This window comes from Mytilus galloprovincialis, chromosome 7 (genome assembly GCF_965363235.1).
Source record: "Mytilus galloprovincialis chromosome 7, xbMytGall1.hap1.1, whole genome shotgun sequence".
Classification (NCBI taxonomy): Eukaryota; Metazoa; Mollusca; class Bivalvia; order Mytilida; family Mytilidae; genus Mytilus; species Mytilus galloprovincialis.
In genome coordinates, this window is record NC_134844.1 from 8,352,328 (window position 1) to 8,374,701 (window position 22,374).

At 30.5% G+C, this 22,374-nt stretch overlaps 1 protein-coding gene across 4 annotated transcripts in view; it reads left to right on the top strand.

Moving 5' to 3' along the window:
• The window catches only part of LOC143082249 (uncharacterized), a 79,816-nt gene extending 74,258 nt beyond the window's left edge, over positions 1 to 5,558 (top strand). For all 4 annotated transcript variants that reach the window (XM_076257842.1, XM_076257843.1, XM_076257844.1 and 1 more), the window contains one exon: positions 1,918 to 5,558. In XM_076257842.1, coding sequence (XP_076113957.1) covers positions 2,415 to 4,391 — 1,977 coding nt within the window. In that variant the 5' untranslated portion in view covers positions 1,918 to 2,414 and the 3' untranslated portion in view covers positions 4,392 to 5,558. The remainder of the gene's footprint in view (positions 1 to 1,917) is intronic.
• The last annotated feature ends 16,816 nt before the right edge of the window (positions 5,559 to 22,374 follow it).

Below are 22,374 nucleotides of genomic sequence, written 5' to 3' on the forward strand. Positions count from 1 at the left end.
TACGTATCCGCAAACTATAAAGGTTTGCGTGGAAAACAAAAGAACACTAAACCGTGATTCTGAAGTGATTTATCTTCACCAGAAACACTCAAACATAAACTTTCGACAGTTAGGGGGTGTATAAATACGTCAAAGCTTTAGGCGCTATCACATATGACCAAAAGCAACCGAAAGAGGATAGCCAAATTCATATAAAGTCAACTATGCACCAAGAAGCCACATATACATATACCAACGGTTTTGGTTTGTAATTTCAACAATAAAGTAATACTCACAGAGAATATACCAAAATCAAAACAAGTCTTCCACGTGGTTCGTGTAGTTTACATAATGTCGTGAAACAGAATCCGATGAGACAATTGCCAACAGAATCTCAATATCGAAATGGTTATTCAGAAAAAGAAATTCAACATTAAACGTCTGATCTTTAATTTTTTGAATATCTTTGTTTTGAAGTGTCCTAAATTGATAAAATTGCTGAACAACGTAAACTGCCTTATACCTTAAAGAATCGAAATCGTTTATATATTTATTTTATTTGAAATAAAAATACATTTAGTGATTGATAACATCAGTCTTCTAACAGTTACCCCTAAATCGTTTACACACAATGTATTATTTATATAGTGATAATTAAAATATTAAACTGGTATAACTTTATCTACTGACACAGTCATATTTGGTTTGTTCAATTTAACACTTATCTTTAGTTACGACATGTATGATTACTAATATATATTACCGAAATGTGGGTTAGATGAAGGATTTATCAAGTTTATCGTCCTATAAAAAGCTTTGTTTAGATCCACATTGAAGCTGTTTTTGGTCCATTAGGCTATTTATAGTTCGTTTGCAATGTTATATCGTATTGACTGTTTGTAATTGCATTTGCAGTCTTACGCTTCAAAAGTGTAATAATAATCTTAAAAAATTACAAAATATTATACTTGAAATATGGAAGGTCAAAATACATATATCGCAAATGTAGTTACTCAAAAGCTGTATTATATAGATTATCTCTCTTTTGCGTCCGTTCGTCTCCGATACAAGTACTATGAAAAGGTTGTGCCTGACATATAATTAGGTAATTCTTCAGCATTAAAAGATCTATATAGTATACCTTTAATTAAGTACAAGGATGCATTAATATTATTTAGAGAAAAGGGTATATAATCGACTTTGCAATGTTTCAACTATGACGGGAAAAAAATGTGAAAGATAAATGGTTTGTGTTAAACATGCACACATCTGAATGCGTCAGATATCTTTTTAAAGATAGAATAAATTTGCAAGTGGAATAGTATATTTTTTTAATATATTAAATGACGCTTCTACATGAATTGATAGATTTGTAACGTCTAGGGGCCACTATGTCATGCATATTTAGGCCGAAAATATTTTTTTATAATGGAGACAAAACAGGTCTTGTGATAAGGTTCAACAGCATTGATGACTGCAAATTTAGAATGCCACTAAAAAAAAACCTCATTGGATATAGGGAATAGAAAGACATTTTGCCTTGCAACAGCACACATATGAACCCCCAAAACAGTTGTTACAAGGCTTCTCAACGCAAAGAGCAGGCAACGCAGTTGAAGTTCTCATTCTAATCAAACGTGGCTACGTATTTATACATCACTCAAAACCAAAACGGAAGCCCCACTTTGGGTGTATTACTGCCAGCCAGAAGAAGACCAACACTGACCATAGGTATAATCCCCAGTCCTCTTTTATGTTTATTTTTCCAAATGATATTTATTAACTTAGTGTGCCACTTTATAGGTCTGTCTTCATACTTTCTAGAATCCCGAAACAAGCAACTGTTAATTGAAGACACTATTCGTATTTTCATTTTAGTTGTCATGATATGTTGTAAAATAATATATGTAATATAATTCATTTACTGATTTCCCATAGGCTTCTAAAATAGAGTGGACAATGTGAAACGCAAACAGGTGTATGTAGTAGACAATTTGCATAACAGACCAAACAGGAGGCCGAGACATATATGAGTAAATAGTTTCAGTAGCAGTAGAGAATCATACTTACGTTCTGATTCAATTTGATTGTCTGAAGAAGTCAAACACTTTGGTGTTTGTTAGTCCATGCATTTGCATGTACATCTATAAAGCTGTAATTTTTAGATATAGATTATATAAGTATATTATTTTGCTCAATAGTAGACTCTTTAAGGGTCATTGGTGAATATTGAAATAAATTATTGGTGTGAAAAAACAGTGCGTGCACACAGTTTTTTTTTATTGTTATGGTTAACTATTTAATGATTTTAATATAAACATCCGTATGAATAAATTACATATCTTAAATACCACGATTAAAATAAGGTACGTCAGATACGCGTTTTGAGTACAAAAGATTTAGTGTCCTTTTATATTTTAATCACCATAATAAGAATGTTGCGACAAATTCGGTTCAGGAATTTTGTAAAATTCAATGGCAGCCAAGAACATAGGTTAGATTTTCCAAACAATGGTGTCTATATATTCATAGGTGAAAATAATGCAGGTAAAAGCTGTGTTTTCGAAGGAATAAGAAGGTGTATGCAAACTGAGTTGAATGATACAGTATCAGCAAGACACAATTCTGACTATATATCTTATGTTATTTGCAAGTTCGAAAATGCAAATAACGACATGCTGACATCATGTTTTGTTTCATACAAAGACGGCAGTGATACAGTTATTCGCAAAATAGTTCTTAACAAGAGTGATAATGGAAATATTATTACTCGTTCCATCAGTCGCAAAATAGACAGTAGATGGGGATCATTTAAAGAAGAAACTTTGTCAGATGACAATAATAAACTTCATAAACTATGCTCTCAACTTTTGAATGTCAAAAACAAAGACGAAATAGATTTAACTTACTTCATTGAATTCTGCAAAACCCATTCAAGTGATAATAACCTTATTGAAAAATTTGATCAAGCGTTCGAAAAAATAAATTTTGAAACAATTTTTGCTAACAGAGGCATAAGTCCAAATCAATCTTCTCGCCAAATACCCATTACTAAAGATCAAGACATATACAAAAGTGCAAGCAATCTGGCATACGTTATAAGAACACATTTAAACGACCCTAAGGAATGTGCAGATGACGGTAGTGAATCACAATACTTCAGATTGCTGACAGAACCCCAATCATACAAATTTGAGTTTAAAGATAAAACAGATAAAACAGAAGTTCTTGTAACGTGCAACAACGATGATAAACCTTTCCCGATACTCAAAGCTCCGGAAGGTATCTTAGAAGCAAAGATCATGTCTATTACCTTATCTAATAGAAGAACAACTACTCTACTCATTGACGAACCAGGAAGGGGAATGCATCCGTCCATGATTGACTGTTTACGAGATTTAGTCTTGTATGATGTCAACAAAAATGAAGCAAAGACTGTTATTTTTACCACTCATAATGAAAGATTTATTTGCCCTTGGACATTTGAGAAAATATTTTATTTCTACGCTTGTGAAAATGGGTCTAAAGTGGTAACTTTGGGACATGCTCTTGAAGAAGTAAAGAGAAGGTATTCAGTACATAAAAGTAAAGAAAATCAGGTTGACATAAAGCCATACTTTTGGAGGGAGCAGGTTACTCCCATCTTTTTTTCAAAACGAGTAATAATGGTGGAAGGACCAGACGACAATAGATTTCTAGGTGCTTTCAAAAATATCCTGTTGACAGATGAGGCAAGACGAAGTTCAGTTTGTAAAGGAGATCCTTACATTGATCATGAATTAAGGAAGTTTTTAACATCTTTGCATATTATCGATATGGGTGGTAAATGCTCGGTCAATGGAATAGAGCCTCTGTGTGAGGCTCTCAATCTCACTCAAAGAAAACGACGTTACTATTTGTTTGATAGTGACGCACTGAAGAATATAAAATCTTCTTTAATGAGAACCGATTTTAATAAGTCTGATATTGAAGATCAGAAACTAGAAAAATTGGAAGAAAATGGTATTTTTGTTTGGTTTGCATACACCGATATAATTGTAGAAAATTTTGAAAATCTATCTGATGCTGATTTGAAAAGGTATGGTCGATTGGAAGAAGCAATAGTAGAGTTTAGCAATACCCATGATAAAATTCACCATGAACAAAACAAAAATTGCAAACTAGATAATTGTATGGGTATGAACACAATGTTGAAGAATCTAAGAATAGATGTTGCTGATAAAAGAAATTTTAAGAAAAAGAAACCTTTTGAGCTAAACAACATCAATTACTTAGAAATGAGAGAAATTACTACACGAATAATAGATATAAGCATACTATATGGAGATGATTGCTTCTACAGGGATACAAACTTCATGTGTCCTTTTAAACGTCTTTTACAGTTCCTCATCAACCAGTCAAAACGATCGTAATTAGGTAAATGTAATCAATCCTGTCGATTAATCTACGTTCAACTTTATTTAAATTTCAATTGTATTATTTTTGCAGTTGAATAGGGAAATTTGCAGTAGCATAACACAAATTACACAATTAGCAGAAGAGTAAAACCGATCTGACGACACTTTTACCTAGGGAAGATTTTTGATTTATTAGTATTTGATTTATAGCTTAGCAAATTCATGAAAAATAGTATAAGTCAAGACTAGTGGTACTGATGATTCAATGATTTGAAATCAATAGTAGCCAATCGTATACAGTAAATACAAGTACATCTATATTGTCTTGTCATAGTTTTCTATCACTCAGTGGCATTTAGGTAACTTCTTGTCTAGGTCCGCGTCGCGGTTTGTTCACTTCAACCTCTTTTCTTTTAAATACACAGTTTATGTTTGATACATTTTTACCTGTATATGATATAGTGTTGCATTTGTTAAAAAAGTGTCTAGACTTTTTTATTTTTTATTAAGACAATCCAGTGAATTGCTTGAATCATAATATTAAATTGCTATTTTATACTGTCTTGAATTCCAGAATCATTATCGTAGTCTATTCATGTAATAATTAGAATTAAGTTTTACACACAGAGCTTTACATTTTTCGTTTATATGACTGTATATATTTATTATAAGCACGTTAATGCTTTCATCATTTAGCGTACTCGAACATTCGCTTGAATTTTTTTCCCACTTTTGTTTCCTAAGCACTTTTGAATAAATGGCAATTAAGAATTTGTTTGTTAATTAATTTATTTGTTTTGTTGAGTTTTTATTGTTTATTTATTTATTATTCTGTCTGTAATGTTATACTAATTATAATTTTTATGATAACAACCTGTTAACGATTTCAAATTCATTGTACACAATTATAATGCAACACTAAAATATTCGTTATATAAAAGTAGAATTTATGATAAATGTTTAAAAGTGTCCTAAAACAATTAATATTTCATTTTTGTATTTGCTTCTGCAATTGGAAAATTATAAAGAACTATTTATATCATTTAATATTTTTATATTATATTTCATAGAACCAATACGTACCTTTTCGTTAACAACTTTTATACTTTTCCGAGTGCATAATGTTTGATAAAAAAATGTGATATTCATAAATAAATTGTGATCAATAAAATTACAAATGTATTGCTAGATTTGTTTCCCTTAAATGTTTATGTAAATCTAAATCTTTCAGAGAAAGAGAAAGAAACTTGTTTGGTTGTATTGATTCGTTGTAAATCAAACTCCGAACGTGTGTCTGCAAACAATCGAATTCGTGGTGAAAAATCAAAATTACTGTTAAATGTCAGTATTTTAAACACTGAAAATACAATTAAAATCAAAAGTTCAAAACATGAAATATTGTGGACATTAAGCAGGTTTTGTCCTGCGGGGTCCAATTTTTGTTGAATTTAGTTCATTTTGGAACAAAGCAGTATTGATATCAATTGTTACTCAAATTCATTCACAATTTGTCATTGTCTAATTTGATAATCAAACATGAAAAGAGTACAGCCATATCAGTTAGTAGGAATTACTAATAGTCTATCTTCTGATGGTATATAGTATGGTATTCAGTATCGAAAAAATCGTCTAGTTAACGAGTTTAAGTTAAAGGATAACACACATATAAAGCCATATTTTTGTAAGGAGCAAGTTAGTCATTTTTTTTCTTCTCTCAAAACGAGTTATAATGGCAGAAGGACAAGACGACAATAGAGTTGTAGGTGCTTTCAAATATATTCAGCTGATGTGGTTAGACGCAGCTTAGTTTGTAAAGGAGATCTTCATATTGATCATAAATTGAGAAAGTTTTTAACATCTTTGCATATTATCGAGATGGGTAGTAAAGGTGTGGCGAAAAGAATAGAGCCTCTTTGTGAGGTTCTCAAGCTCACTGAGAGAAAGCTACGTTACTATTTGTTAGATAGCGGTGCACTTAAGGCGAAGTGTACGTAATTAAACTACACAATGGATTTTTTAAAAATTTTACATGTAGATTTTGCTTGTAAAAATAAATCTGAAAATAAAATAAAAAAAGGGGGTAACCGTTTTCGTTTTTGAGATACGAGCTGTTGAAGTTAACAGCATCATACACCAAAATTACAAAGGATATATAGGGAAAATCGTTAAATTCGACAGGAATTGTTACATTTCCAAGATTTTCTATCATATTAGACAATCGATTTTTTTTAAATTTATGAGACGATTCTAAAATGTCTGAGAAATCGATTGGTGCAAAGAAAGTCCTTAGCAACCGTGCTACTTTCAAGCTATACCCTGTTAAAGTTGAATCTTGAGTGTAAAAAAACAAAAAAACAACGACAACGTTATTGACGTCGCCGCAACAGTTACGACGCTCCGTATAGTCCTATACTTGTATGAAATATATACCGTTTTGTTGGAGTTCGTGTTGCTCGGTCTTTAGTTCTTTATGTTACGTTTTGTGTACTATTGTATTGTATTTGTCTATTATATTCGGGTGCGTGCGGAGATCGCCAAGCTAGAAAACGGTTGACATTTTCTTAATTATGAACTAGAACTATTTTCGACCTTGGTGCCATATTTTTTGTTAAAATCTAAACACTGCGACGTGTTTTCAAAATCTTTGTTCCCATAAAACTTCATTTCATCAAGGTCTCTTCTCAGAATATCAGCCATCTGTCTGGCACAGGATAACAAATCAATAGTTAAGTTGTGTGGTAATTCTTAGTACATTTGGGTAAATTAATCTTATCTTTGTGCCGCATAAGCATCTCTATAATTCAACACATCCCTGAGCCACGACATAATATATTTTAGGCATTGCATGAGCTTCTTTTTATCATAATCCAGACCGACTAGTAACCGTTGTATAACTTTACACGTATGAAGACGAATATTTGCGTGAAACATTTTTGTATGATTTTTATTTCTAGAAATCAATCTGAAATCTACAACAGTCCATTTCCGAAAGTCGGTCTGGACCTTTACTTTTATGTGCATTCGGGATTTACACAAATTGTAACCCGAATAATTCAGTCGTATTATTCAGCTGATGTACGAATGTTTCATTTCTCGTGTGGGAGAAAATCGGACATGAATGGGCTTGAATTATCCGACTACCCAAAATTTGGAAATAGAATTCCCAGATCCCGAAAGGGTCAATCCCGAAATCCCGAGCTTAAAAACACCCGACCCCGGAGTTCCGATAAAGGTTCTACCCCTCCACCCCCACCCCCCTCGTAATTCTATATTCTATTCATTCATAATCTTGAATTGAGACTTGGTACTTGAAAATTACATTCTTTAATTTTGAATGATGCACACAGGCACAATAAAAGAAAACAGATTTCGCTATATATCTCTTCGAAATTGGAATTTGTGAAAGAAAAATGACATGTTATATTTTATCTTACATGTGTACTTTCATTTCAATATGGTTCTAAATTTAGATTTAGTTTTCTTTCCCATAAATTTCGGACGGAATGGAAGACACCTGTTTATTTTCTGCACATGTAGAAAAAGTTGAAAACTGGGAGTTGAATGACATAATTATTACTTATTTTAAGATAAATGTTAGAGTGAGACAATTTTTAAGTTACCGAGTAATTTTGGGGGCATAATTTGTTTATTTTTTGTTTGTTTTCCGTCTTTGTTCTCCCGACTGGTATCACTAGTGGTCAAATTATTCTCTTGGTATCGTCTGATTTCTTATATGAATCCTTAAATTTTCAATTGCACAAAATACGAACATTTCAACGTCTTTTTAATTAAACAATTAAATTCACACGTCTTTCATTAATTATTTGTAACCTATTATAAAACTTTACGTTGAGTACTGTGTTTTTCGTTCAAGACTACGGCTTTTTAAAACGATATTGTTGGGTCAATTCAGGTTTCATTTTAATTAATTTGATATCAATAGAAGAAAATTTGTTACATGTTTATTTGTTTATTTGTTTATAATTTTGTTGTGAGGCGTTTTTTCTTTCTGTTGATATCATAAACACGAAATGCCTTCTCCTACGCGTCTAAAACAAGAAAAGAAAAAAAAAAACAGTGTTTTTACGTCAGGCTGCACACAGATCAGCGTACAGAATGCTGTGATTTCTAATTGAAGTTATTTAGATAATTTCTATGAGGTTTAAGACAGCACAGGCGTGCTTGTTGGATTCATTATAGACCGCAGAAAGTAGTTTCTCTTTCGTGTGTCCTTTCTTGGAGGAAGGGAGATAACTTGCGTAACTAACGACGAACGTTTTTAATCCCGTATTCCGCTAGAGGCGTGCAATTACGTACACTTCGCCTTAAGATAATAAAATCGTCTATAATGAACAACAAATTAAAGAAGTCTGACATTGAGGATCAGAAACTAGTTTTAGAAACATTAGAAGAAAATGGTATTTTTGTTTGGTTCGCTTACATCCATGGTATTGTAGAAAAAATTGATAAGTTACCACATTTAGCCAACTATGGCATATTGGAAGATGCATTACTCGAGTTTTGCAATACACATGATAGAACTCATCATGAGCAAAATAACAGAGATTGCACACTAGATAATTGTGAAAAGATGGACATATTTTTGAAACAACTAGGGAAAACAAATGCTGATCACAAAAATTTGAAAACAAACAAACCTTTTGATTAAAAAATATTGATGACTTACAATTAAGAGAAATGACAACACAAATAATAGACAGAAGCTTGAAATATGGGAATGATTGTTCCTACAAGGATACAAACTTCATGTGTCCCTTCAAACGTCTTTTGCAGTTCCTGATCAACCAAGCAGATAATCGTACATAGGTAAATAAAATCAAATGATTCATGTCGATTAATCTACGTCAAACGATTTTTAAATTTTAACCGAATTAATTTTGTAGTTAAAATGGATAATTATTTCCGTTATCATGACACCTTTTGTGAAATTTTCAGTTACATATAACAAATAAAACAATAAGCAGAAGAGTAAAACCGTTCAGTCGGCACATTTTTCACGGAAAGATTTTTCGATTAACTAGTATTTATATATTTAAAAGTAAATATGTGAAATTAGTAATTACATGTAAATCTGGATGCACTTAGTTAATACAAATAATTCCTGAAACTGCTCAGTTATTACTTCTGTAGTTATTACAAATTTTAAATGAATTTCTACATCTTTTGACTAACTGTTAAAACAATGTTGTAATACGGTCATCTGATCAAAGATTAGGGTAAAACAGATTAGAATATTATTAGTGATTATCCTAAAATATACTTTTCTGTTAAAGGGGCATTAGCTATCAAATAAAATACATTGAATATGATTTTTTTGTTGTTGAATGAAATTATAATGTGGTTTTTTCAGCCAATTTGGTTCATTTTTTTCATAAAAGCTATGAAGCATGGATGATGAGTTATTCACTTGCATGTGAATAATTCGACCCAATTGAAAAATTCAGCCTCATTAAATCCGTATTCATGTGACTTTCCATGTAACCGTTTAGCAGAAGATATGGAGGCATGCATTCAGCTAAAAAAAGAAGAGAATAGAATGTCAACATTGAAAGTAAAACAAAAGGGATGAATCATTTTTTTGACTGGTTCATTCCACATCACAAAAAAGATCAATCTTATTAATGTACAGGTGAACACGACAATAAAATACTTTTTAACCTACAATTTGAAATCAAACATACCTAGAAAATCGTATTGCATGTTTATTCTATTTGTTTATATTCATATGTTTTTTTTTATATCTGGTTACTAGTATATGATCGTCGGCAGTCTTCGGAGATCATCTTGAAAATTAATTATATGCCGTTTAGACAATAATACACAGGAAATTTTGATACATTTTATGCATTGTTTTTGTTCATTTTAGACGTTTTTTAATGTGATATAAGTTATAGTATATTATAAATCAAATAAGCCTGACAAAAGAAGTTGTAGTCAAACCTATTCCGTCAAATGAAATTAATCCTTTCATATGTCAAGTTGATACGATTGATAATCAAAGTATGCCTAATGGAGATTAAATTATATTATGAATTATCAAGATCATTCAATCAAATTGGCAAAATAGCATGTCAAAACGAACTGTCGAAGTTGCCTTTAAACTTCTCACAAATGTATTTCTCATATTTGGATTAAAATAACTGTCTTGCATGTTGCAAATGATTTTTAGCGAGTTTCCAAATTATATAAAAAACATTTTCCAGTTTCAATTCACTAACAAAACTAAAGAACATGTAGTCTTAAAGGATGTTTGATTCTTTAACCATTAAGAAATACCTACAATCCCTACCCCGTTTCTTTTTTATTTGGTATCTTTAATTATGTCTCAAATTTGATACAAAATATCAAGTAGGTAAAAAGCTGTAAAAATGACAAAAAAATCAGTGAACACCTGTAATTACTGAAACAATCAGTAACAAGGTAATTCCTTAATTGATTAGTAACTACAGGTATTTACTTAATTGTTTAGAAATTACGTGTGTTCCTAGTTTCGCCTATTTACTGTAACATATATATTGTGACGTTTTTGACAGATAGCAGTGCCTAAATTTTTATTGATATTGTCTATATTTTGTTGTACTATTATTTAACTAATCTGGTATATACTTTATGTATAATGGAGACTTCATGTTTTGATTTAAATACAATTTACATTGTTTTGTCTATATTTCTGCCAACCGTACTTTGCATTATTTTATTAAAGCAGTAAATGTGTGTATATTATTTCATTATTACCTATATATTGTTTAATCGTTTTAATATTGTATGTTCCAGAATGACAGAAAACGTGTGTTTTCTGATCGACAGCTTTTGATTAATTGTAAAATAAAATTGAGAATGGAAATGGGGAATGTGTCAAAGAGACAACAACCCGACCATAGAAAAAACAACAGCAGAAGGTCACTAACATGTCTTCAATGTAGCGAGACATTCCCGCACCCGGAGGCGTCCTTCAGCTGGCCCCTAAACAAATATATACTAGTTCAGTGATAATGAACGCCATACTTATTTCCGAATTGTACACAAGAAACTAAAATTAAAAAAAATACAAGACTAACAAAGGCCAGAGGCTCCTGACTTGGGACAGGCGCAAAAATGCGGCGGGGTTAAACATGTTTATGAGATCTCAACCCTCCCCCTATACCTCTAGCCAATGTCGAAAAGTAAATGCATAACAATACGCACATTTAAAATTCAATTCAAGAGAAGTCCGAGTCTGATGTCAGAAGATGTAACCAAAGAAAATAAACAAAATGACAATAATACATAAATAACAACAGACTACTACCAGTTAACTGACATGCCAGCTTCAGACTTCAATTAAACTGATTAAAAGATTATGATTTCATCATATGAATATCAGGCACAATCCTTCCCGTTAGGGGTTTAGTATCATACCATCATAACATATATGAGAAGAACATAACCCGTGTCATGCCAACAACTGGTTTTTTAATAAATGTGTTTAGTTCCGATGCAAAGACCCTATAAGTGAATCAATATTAACGCCAAAATAAGCATTCTTTAGTGACCTGACAACAGTATCGTAACTATATCCCTTCTTGATAAGTCTATTTAAAGGTTTTGTTAGTTTCTGAGGTAAATACTGACATTTTTGTGCTTTATAAAGAATATTTCCATAAAAAATTGGATGTGAAATACCCGAACGTATAAGAAGTCTGCATGTTGAGCTATATTTACGAATGATGTCCTTATACCGATGATAAAATTTAGTAAATGTTTTGACTAGTTTGTGATATCGAAAACCCTGGTGTAATAATTTTTCAGTAATACATAAATTTCTCTCGTTAAAATCTAAAACATTGTTACATACACGAGCGAATCGTACAAGTTGAGATATATAAACACCGTAAGATGGTGACAATGGAACGTCACCATCTAAAAATGGATAATTAACGATAGGAAATGAAAAATCATCTCTTTTATCATAAATTTTAGTATTAAGCTTTCCGTTAGTGATATAGATATCAAGATCGAGGAAAGGGCAGTGGTCATTGTTAGTATTAGCTTTATTTAAAGTAAGTTCAACAGGATAAATTTCTTTAGAATACATACTGAAGTCGTCATTATTGAGAGCCAAAATGTCATCCAAATATCTAAAAGTATTATTAAATTTGTTTATGAAATATTGTTTCGATGGGTCTTTGCTGATTTTTGTCATAAATTGTAACTCATAGCAATACAAAAACAGGTCCGCAATAAGTGGTGCACAGTTAGTCCCCATTGGAATTCCAATAACCTGACGATATACGGAATCTCCAAAGCAAACAAAAATGTTATCTAGTAAAAATTCAAGGGCATATATAGTATCAAAGCATGTCCAATTGACATAGTTTTTTTGTTTATTGCTACTAAAAAATGACCTAAAAGAGTTTGAACATATATATTCACATTCTGACTTTTTAAATGCCCATTTAATTAGGTGGGTGAATTTTTTTCTTAATGAGAATGTGAGGCAATGTGGTATACAGGGTAGAAAAATCAAAACTTTGAACAGATTCAAAATCACCAATATAAGCATGCAATTTATCAAGTACTTCCAACGAGTTCTTGACACTCCAAAAGTAATTAATTCCACTATTTTCTAAGGCCTTATTTGAACAATTTATTATCAGGTTTTTGATTGTACCAAGTGTACTGGTAAGAAAAATAGACAATTTAGTAGTGGAACAATGGCTTGAAGACGAAATAAATATATAATTGTAAGGTGTTTTGTGTAGCTTCGGAAGCCAATACATAGTAGGGACTTTCATTGTATTCGGTTCTGCTTGTAAAGCGGTAGCTAAAAGTTTATGTTTGTTACAGATGTCGATTTCTGAAAATGGAGTCAGTTAGAATGTTAGTGAATTGGTAATTTCTTTTTTCAGAACCTCAATGTAAAATTTACGTCAAACAATAATAATATTATTAGCAGCTTTATCGGCCGGGACAAAAACAAATTCCTTGGCTAGTTCTTTTAGTTTATGTTTGATACGAGAAATAGGTTTATTGTGGTTATTGTTAATAATAAAATGTTCAAATATCAACTATGTTCATTACTGAATTAAAGAAAGAGTCCAAAGATTTTTTGTCAGCTTTTTCCCGTTTTATCCATTTCAAACAGTAAGTACGGAGTGAGTCGTGGGTGATATTACGACAGTCATTCCAATTAATAACTGACGGGGGACGATATTTAGGTCCTTTACTGAGGAATGATTTTAACTCTCGGTCCGCTACTTTCACTTTCGCTTTTACCGGAAGTCACGAGTATTATTATAAATATAAGGACAATAGAAATCGCATAATTTCTAGACTGTCCTGAACAGGTTGTAGTTATATTTTTGTATGTTTTTTCAAAATAGGGTTAAAGGTTAGAGTGTTTTATGTAAAGTTTAGGTAGAAAGGAGTTTTATTCCGATAATAACTTCTTATGAACTATTTTTGCACCGACGTTGCGCACCTTTTCACAGTAATTGGGCTGTAATGACGTCATTTGATCAGATGTTAAGTGCAAAGATATGTACCTTATAAGGAATTTTCCTTATTAGGTCATTGATTTCACCCATATTTGGAATTTCTCTCATGCGAAATAACAACACTAGCGTAAGATTGATAGTATTTTACGTTAGTTCTAGCTTGTCCCTAGCAGCTTTATTTACGTGTCTCATAAATTTCAAGGTACAGTTTTTTTTTATAAAGCAGCAGTTTAAGTTGCAGAATGTTGCAATATATATGCAATATATTTTAGCAGTTCATTTAAATGTTCCAGCTTCCAGTTTTTAACGGAGGCAGAAATTTAATAGTTTTCTTGAAAGTAAGAAAGCAATGGAACAATCCGATAATGATTCAAATATGAATAAAATCTTAATGATCCTTGAAAAAATAGATGTGCGGCAACAGAAATTAGAGGATAAGCTCTTTAAGATAGATGAAATGAGTCACTCCCTTAGTCAAATGTGCAACAAAATCACTGAAATTGAAACATCGATATTAAATTTAGTCAAAAGAAATTCACTTATTGAAAAAAGTGTGGAAGACATAGGAGGGTTGCTTGACACTTTCGTTGAAAGATGCACAAGCAATAGAAAGGAAATCGAGAATATGAAGAGAAGAAACACAGAAATTGAAAGGCAAATAGAAAATGACAATCTGAAAGAAAATTTTAAACAAATAGAACATAGCCTTCTAGATTTAAGGTGCAGATCAATGAAAAACAACCTAATTTTCTCAGGACTAGGTTTTCAACAAAATGAAAACTGTGAAGAAAAGCTTTGACGCTTTATGCACAACGAACTCGGAATTTCATGTAGAATTTGGAAATGTCCATAGATTTGGCAAGCCAGGACTTAATGGCGCAAAGCCTATTATGGCAAGATTTTTATACAGAAAAGAACTAGAAGCGGTGCTTAGAAACACAAACAAATTAAAAGGAAAGAGCTTTGGAGTTAATGAACAATTCCTGGAAGAGATTGAAACTCGGCAGAAAAATTTGTACCCGGTTCTTAAACAAGCTAGACAAGAAGGGAAACAAGTTAAATTGGTCCGAGACAAACTATTTATTAATGGAAAACAATATCAAAGTACAGAAGAAGAACAGAATATAGCATCTGAATACAGAGGGACCTTATTGAAAAACAATCAAAAGCAAAGGGGTGCAAGTCCTCAAATACAACCTAGACCGTTTAAACGAACGCGAACACAATCTTCCGATACAAACTATGAAGAAAACGAATATGTGTAGGACAACGCCGCTACAAGAGTTAAAGTTACTTCTGAACTTTCGAACTATGAACCTGGGGGGTTAAAATTGTCTTGTATTAATGTGTGTGGCTTAAAATCTAAATTGATTATTCCCGAATTCATTGAAACTATTCAAAAATACGATATTCTGGTATGTATTGAATCAAATATTGATGAATTTGATATGCTATCTTTGCCCGATGGGTATCTTTCATTTTCAAAATGTAAAAAAAATTTCAAGAAAAAATCTGGTGGCATCTCGGTCATTTACAGTAAATTAATAGAAAGAAATATCAAATTCATCAAAACCGACTGTGAATTTGTTCAATGGTTGCAACTAAAAAATATTGCAAACGAATCAAACATGTCTATCGGATGTGTCTATATACAACCAGAAAATAGCAGATATGCATCAAAAGATGCTTTTGAGGAAATAGAAAGGGAGATGGTAACACTTAGGAATGATGAACAGTTGTGTTCATTAATTGGTGATTTTAATGCCAGAACTGGAACCCTTTTGGATTTTGTCATTCCAGATGAAAATTTGGTAGAGGTTTTAGACGAACATTTAAACGATGAAATAACCGATTTTTCATATGATTACCAAAATTTAATTTCATTAAAGATTCCACTAAAAAGGTGTTCAGAAGATAAAATGCGTCCAAACACTCAGGGTTATAAATTGGTAGAGTTTTGTAAGAGAAATAATTTGTATATTACAGGGGGAAGGACAGGATCCGATAAGGGTATAGGTAAGGCTACTACGAAAGACAACAGTTTAATTGACTTTTTTATTGTCTCCTCAAGTATATTGAAGAGTATGAGATTATTCCTTTTGATGCTTTATTCTCAGATGTACATAACCGCATTCATGTCAAACTCACAACAGAGGTCACTACTATAGAAAAAGAAAAAAGTTCACATAAAAGGAAGACAATAAAATGGATTGAAAAGGATAAACATAAGTTCATCGAAAATATAAGAAAGAACGAGAAAAAAATTCTTGATTTGTGTAATGAAATAGAATCCTCCAAAAAAAGATAATCATGATATAAACAGAGTTATAACTAGTTTAACAAATTTTTACTCGCAGGCAGCTAAGGATTCTTTTGGAACCTTTGCTGATAAAAATCCGATTAAAAAAAATAATGGGGCCAAAAATAGGAATAAACCATGGTTTAATGAATCATGTAAGCTGAAAAGAAAACAATTTCACTCGGCTAAATATAAATATATAATAAACAGAAAAGTATAAATAATAAGAATTCACTGAAAAGAGCAAGTAAGGAATACAAAAAAGAAATAAACAAATGTTTCCAAAATTATCAGTTGAAGTCAGAAAAAGAGCTTCGTAATATATCAACAAATAACCCAAAAGAATTTTGGAAAATTTTAAATAGATTCTCTCCGAAACAAAAAAGGCAAGTTCAATTTCACTAGAAGTAATGTATGCACATTTTAAGAAGCTTAACGAAAGTGTGGCAAATGAGGAGGAAGAGTTTCAATTACCTAACTTAGAGTTAAATGAGTTCGACGAAATTTTAAATGGGCCTATTACCGAGGAAGAAATTATCAAAGTCATTAAAAATTTAAAAAATAACAAAGCCGTTGGATATGATGGAATAAGAAACGAATTTATTAAAAATTCCATGTCTGTATGTTTACCTCTTTACGTAAAATTGTTCAATTTTGTATTAGACACAGGGATTATACCCGAAATCTGGTCAATTGGAATAATTAATTCCATTTATAAGAATAAGGGAGCTCTTAACGATCCAGACTCGTATCGAAGTATTACACTGGTATCATGTTTAGGTAAAGTACTTGCAACCTTAGGCGTTACTATTTCAGCGATCAATCAGCGATCATCGATCAGTCACCGATTAGTCAAGTTCGCGTCAAACTCACGTCAGCAATCCGTCAGACTTATAGTAAAAGTAATTGACTGATCGGACTGATTGGACGGATAGTACCGATCAACCTTGATGACGGATTGAACTGTAATACGTCACATGATAAACTAATACAAATTACGGAATTTTAGTTTCGTTTAATTTAATTAAAATGGCGACTTGTGAAAATCGAACGTTCGATGATACATTTTGTTTATTAATTATTTAGCAAAGTTTTATGAATTGAAATGAATAGAAATGTACAGATAAAACCTAAATTAAAAAATCATCATTAAAGAACGGTCTTTTTTGTTTTATTTAGGTTATATATTTTCAATCTCTGCGAGTTCTAAAACGGTGTCTACATCGTGATTTTGATTTTATTATTTTACATACACATACTCGAGAAAAACAAAATGAAAGGATCAGTTATTGAAAGATGTAGTCTATTTTTTTTCAGTATTTTAAATTTTTGTATCCTTATCATCATAAAATTCTTCAAAAAAAACTTATCATAATCACGGACTATATTCTATATTCCTGTCACAATCGAAGCCTAAAAAATAAGAAATTACAAAAATAAAAGCTGTTTTTTTAGCAAGAAATATGAATAATTTTAAACAATGCAAACAACATTACATTGTATTTTTCTGATACTCTTTTTCTACCTCAATAAAAAATTACTACTCCTAAACAATAAAAAGTACAAAAATCCAATGGTGGTAAACACAAATATATTCCTTAAAAAGAAACAAATAATTTTCAGCAGATTAATTCTTGAATAATTCACATTTTCTACAAAAAAAACATATGGAAATCATTTATAACAACTGATTGCAATTGAAAAGCTATTCTAAACTATAAAAAGTACAAAAATCCAATGGCGGTCAAAAATTTTCAGTAAAATGAAGAAATATTTGCATTTTAGGCTACTAGTACAAAAATTTAATATCTTTTTCCTTAAAGTAAGCATATTTTATGAAGAACAGCCAATCCTGATGTACAAAAAGTACTGAAATCATATGACGGTTAATAATTTGTATCAAAATAAATCAATAACTGCATTCTTATTCCACAGAAAATAAAAGTTTAAGTATTTTAATTCTCATTATATCTAAATTCTGATTAGAAGACTTGTCACACGATGGTAAAAATAACTGATTTCAAATAAAATAGTATCATTTTTGATAAAAAGAAGAATAATTTTGGTTATTTTAAAAAATGTGAATAAAAGTTTAAGTATTTTAATTCTCATTATATCTCAATTTTAATTAGAAGACTTGTCTCAAGAATGCAAGATGGTAAAAATAACTGATTTCAAATAAAATAGTATCATTCTTGATAAAATGAAGAATAATTTTGGTTATTTTAAACAATGTGAACAAAATTTTAATATGATTTATCTGACATTCTTTTAATTTTATGAAGAAAAGCTATTCTAAACTATAAAATGTTTAAAAATCCAATGGCGGTCAAAAATTTGCAGTAAAATGAAGAAACATTTGCATTTTAGGCAACGAGTACAAAAATTTCATATCTTTTTCCTTAAAGTAAGCATATTTGATGAAGAACAGCCAATCCTGATGTACAAAAAGTACTGAAATCATATGACGGTTAATAATTTGTATCAAAATAAATCAATTACTGCATTCTAATTCCACAGAAAATGAAAGTTTAAGTATTTTAATTCTCATTATATCTCAATTTTAATTAGAAGACTTGTCTCAAGAATGCAAGATGGTAAAAATAACTGATTTCAAATTAAAATGCATCATTTTTAATAAAAAGAAGACTAATTTTGGTTATTTTTAACAATGGAAATAAAATTTAAGAATGATTTCTCTGACATTCTTTTAATAATATGAAAAAAAAAGCTATTCTAAATTATAAAAAGTACAAAAAACCAATGGCGGTAAAAAATTTTCAGTAAAATGAAGAAATATTTGAAGTTTAGGCTATGCGTACAAAAATTTAATATCTTTTTCCTTAAATTATGCATATTTTATGAAGAACAGCCAATCCTGATGTACAAAAAGTACTGAAATCATATGACGATTAATAATTGTATCAAAATAAACCAATAACTGCATTCTTATTCCACAAAAATAAAAGTTTAAGTATTTTAATTCTCATTATGTCTCAATTCTGATTAGAAGCTTAAGACTTGTCTCAAGATGGTAAAAATAACTGATTTCAAATCAAATAGTATCATTTTTGATAAAAAAAAGAATAATTTTGGTTATTTTAAACAATGTGAACAAAATTTTAGTATGATTTTTCTGACATTCTTTTAATTTTATGAAAAAAAGCTATTCTAAACTATAAAAAGTTCAAAAATCCAAAGGTGGTCAAAAATTTTCAGTAAAATGAAGAAATATTTGCATTTTAGGCGACGAGTACAAAAGTTTCATATCTTTTTCCTTAAAGTAAGCATATTTTATGAAGAACAGCCAATCCTGATATACAAAAAGTACTGAAATTATATGACGGTTAATAATTCATATTAAAATAAATCAATGACTGCATTCTTAGTCCACCAAAAATAAAAGTTTAAGTATTTTAATTCTCATTATATCTAAATTCTAATAAGAAGACTTGTCTCAAGATGGTAAAAATAACTGATTTCAAAATAAAATACTATCATTTTTGATAAAAAAAAAGAATAATTTTTGTTATTTCAAACAATGCGAACAAAATTTTAGTATGATTTTTCTCACATTCTTTTAATTTTATGGAAAAAAGCTATTCTAAACAATAAAAAGTACAAAAATCCAATGGCGGTCAAAAATTTTAGTAAAATGAAGAAATATTTGAATTTAGGCTACGCGTACAAAAATTTAATATCTTTTTCCTTAAAGTAAGCATATTTTATGAAGTACAGCCAATCCTGATGTACAAAAAGTACTGAAATCATATGACGGTTAATAATTTGTATCAAAATAAATCAATAACTGCATTCTAATTCCACAGAAAATAAAAGTTTAAGTATTTTAAATCTCATTATATCTCAATTCTAATTAGAAGACTTGTCTCAAAAATGCAAGATGGTAAAAATAACTGATTTCAAATAAAAATGCATCATTTTTAATAAAAAGAAGACTAATCTAGGTTATTTTAAACAATGCAAATAAAATGTAAGTATGATTTCTCTGACATTCTTTTAATAATATGAAAAAAAAGCTATTCTAAATTATAAAAAGTACAAAATTCCAATGGCGGTCAAATTTTTTTAGTAAAATGAAGAACTATTTGCATTTTAGGCAACGCGTACAAAAATTTAATATCTTTTTCCTTAAAGTAAGCATATTTTATGAACAACAGCCAATCCTGATGTACAAAAAGTACTGAAATCATATGACGGTCAATAATTTGTATCAAAATAAATCAATAACTGCATTCTTATTCCACAGAAAATAAAAGTTTAAGTATTTTAATTCTCATTATATCTCAATTTTAATTAGCAGACTTGTCTCAAGATGGTAGAAAAAACTGATTTCAAATAAAATAGTATCATTTTTGATAAAAAGAAGAATAATTTTGGTTATTTTAAACAATGTGAACAAAATTTTAGTATGATTTTTCTCACATTCTTTTAATCTTATGAAAAAAAGCTATTCTAAACAATAAAAAGTACAAAAATCCAATGGCGGTCAAAAATTTTCAGTAAAATGAAGAAATATTTGCATTTTAGGCTAGGCGTACAAAAATTAATAACTTTTTCCTTAAAGTAAGCATATTTTATGAAGAACAGCCAATCCTGATGTACAAAAAGTACTGAAATCATATGACGGTTAATATTTTGTATCAAAATAAATCAATAACTGCATTCTAATTCCACAGAAAATAAAAGTTTAAGTATTTTAATTCTTATTATATCTCAATTTTAATTAGAAGACTTGTCTCAAGAATGCAAGATGGTAAAAATAACTGATTTCAAATAAAAATGCATCACTTTTTAATAAAAAGAAAAATAATTTTTGTTATTTTAAAAAGTGTGAACAAAATTTTAGTATGATTTTTCTCACATTCTTTTAATTTTATGAAAAAAAGCTATTCTAAATTATAAAAAGTACTAACAACCGCTGCCTGCACAATACCAGCAATACAATCATGGAATGTATACAGTGAATCCATCAACAGGGACATATATTCCCCCTTCATTTCATATACCATCGCCATTGCCTACCTTCAGACCACACCAGTTCATGAACCATCAAATGGGTCAACGTTGCAACAACCCCCGCCATTTCATCATCAAATACATGTACCATCCTTCATCCAACCTCCAAACCAAAGACCTCAGTATCAGAATATTAACCATCCGAGTGGTCCAGGAATACCACCACCAACATATTTGCAAAGTGGCTTCAATATAAATCCTCCAAATAGACAATCAAACCAAGTTCAGATCAAAGAATCATCTGTACTTCACCAATATTCTATGGACTCGTCCCAGACAGAAAAGGATAACCATGAAGATCAGTCCAGAGCTAATATAGATATGCCACAAAAAGATGATCTGGACTCTCACAAGAAAGAATTGACAGAAACTAACAAGGGAGCAAGACCAAAGATAGTAAAAAAACTCCCCAACAAAGAGACAAAGGAAAGAAAGCAATCAAAACAACTAGATTTAAGAGTGGCTATTAAACACATAGAAGAACAATCAGTGGATCAAAATCGCCAACCGAACCATCATTTTTTAGAAATTCCAAGCCTCAAGAAAATTCCACCAATTCTAGACCCAATACAAATGGAAAACAACCCTACCAGAATATAGACGTCATAACTTGTAACATTGAGGGTATAAAGGCAAATATGAAATTCCTAGAACATTTATCTCAGAAACATGCATTTATCTGTCTGCAGGAACATTGGCTTTGAACTTTTGAAAAGGACTACATTGATAAACATATACCAGGCATGATGAATCATAGTCGATGTCACGATGTTAACGATCCAATATCAAACTTTCAAATACCAAGAGAAAGAGGGGGTGTTGCAATTCTTTGGCCATCATCTTTAGATTCTCATGTGAAAAAGCTAGAAGACGGAAACGAACGAATAATAGCTATAGAAATTCAAACTAGGAATAAAGCTACCTGTCTAGTGAATGCGTACATGCCAACAAAAAAATCAAACTCTGACGTAGACTATCAAGCTCACTTAGACATTTTACAGGCTATTATGGATAAATATGAAGATACACATACGATCGTATTCTGTGGTGATATGAATGGTACCTTAATGAAGGAAAGAAACAATAGTCACGATAAGAAGCTTACTAAATTTATCCAATCCAACAAATTGAACGTACATCAGGAGATGATCACAAATTCAACGCC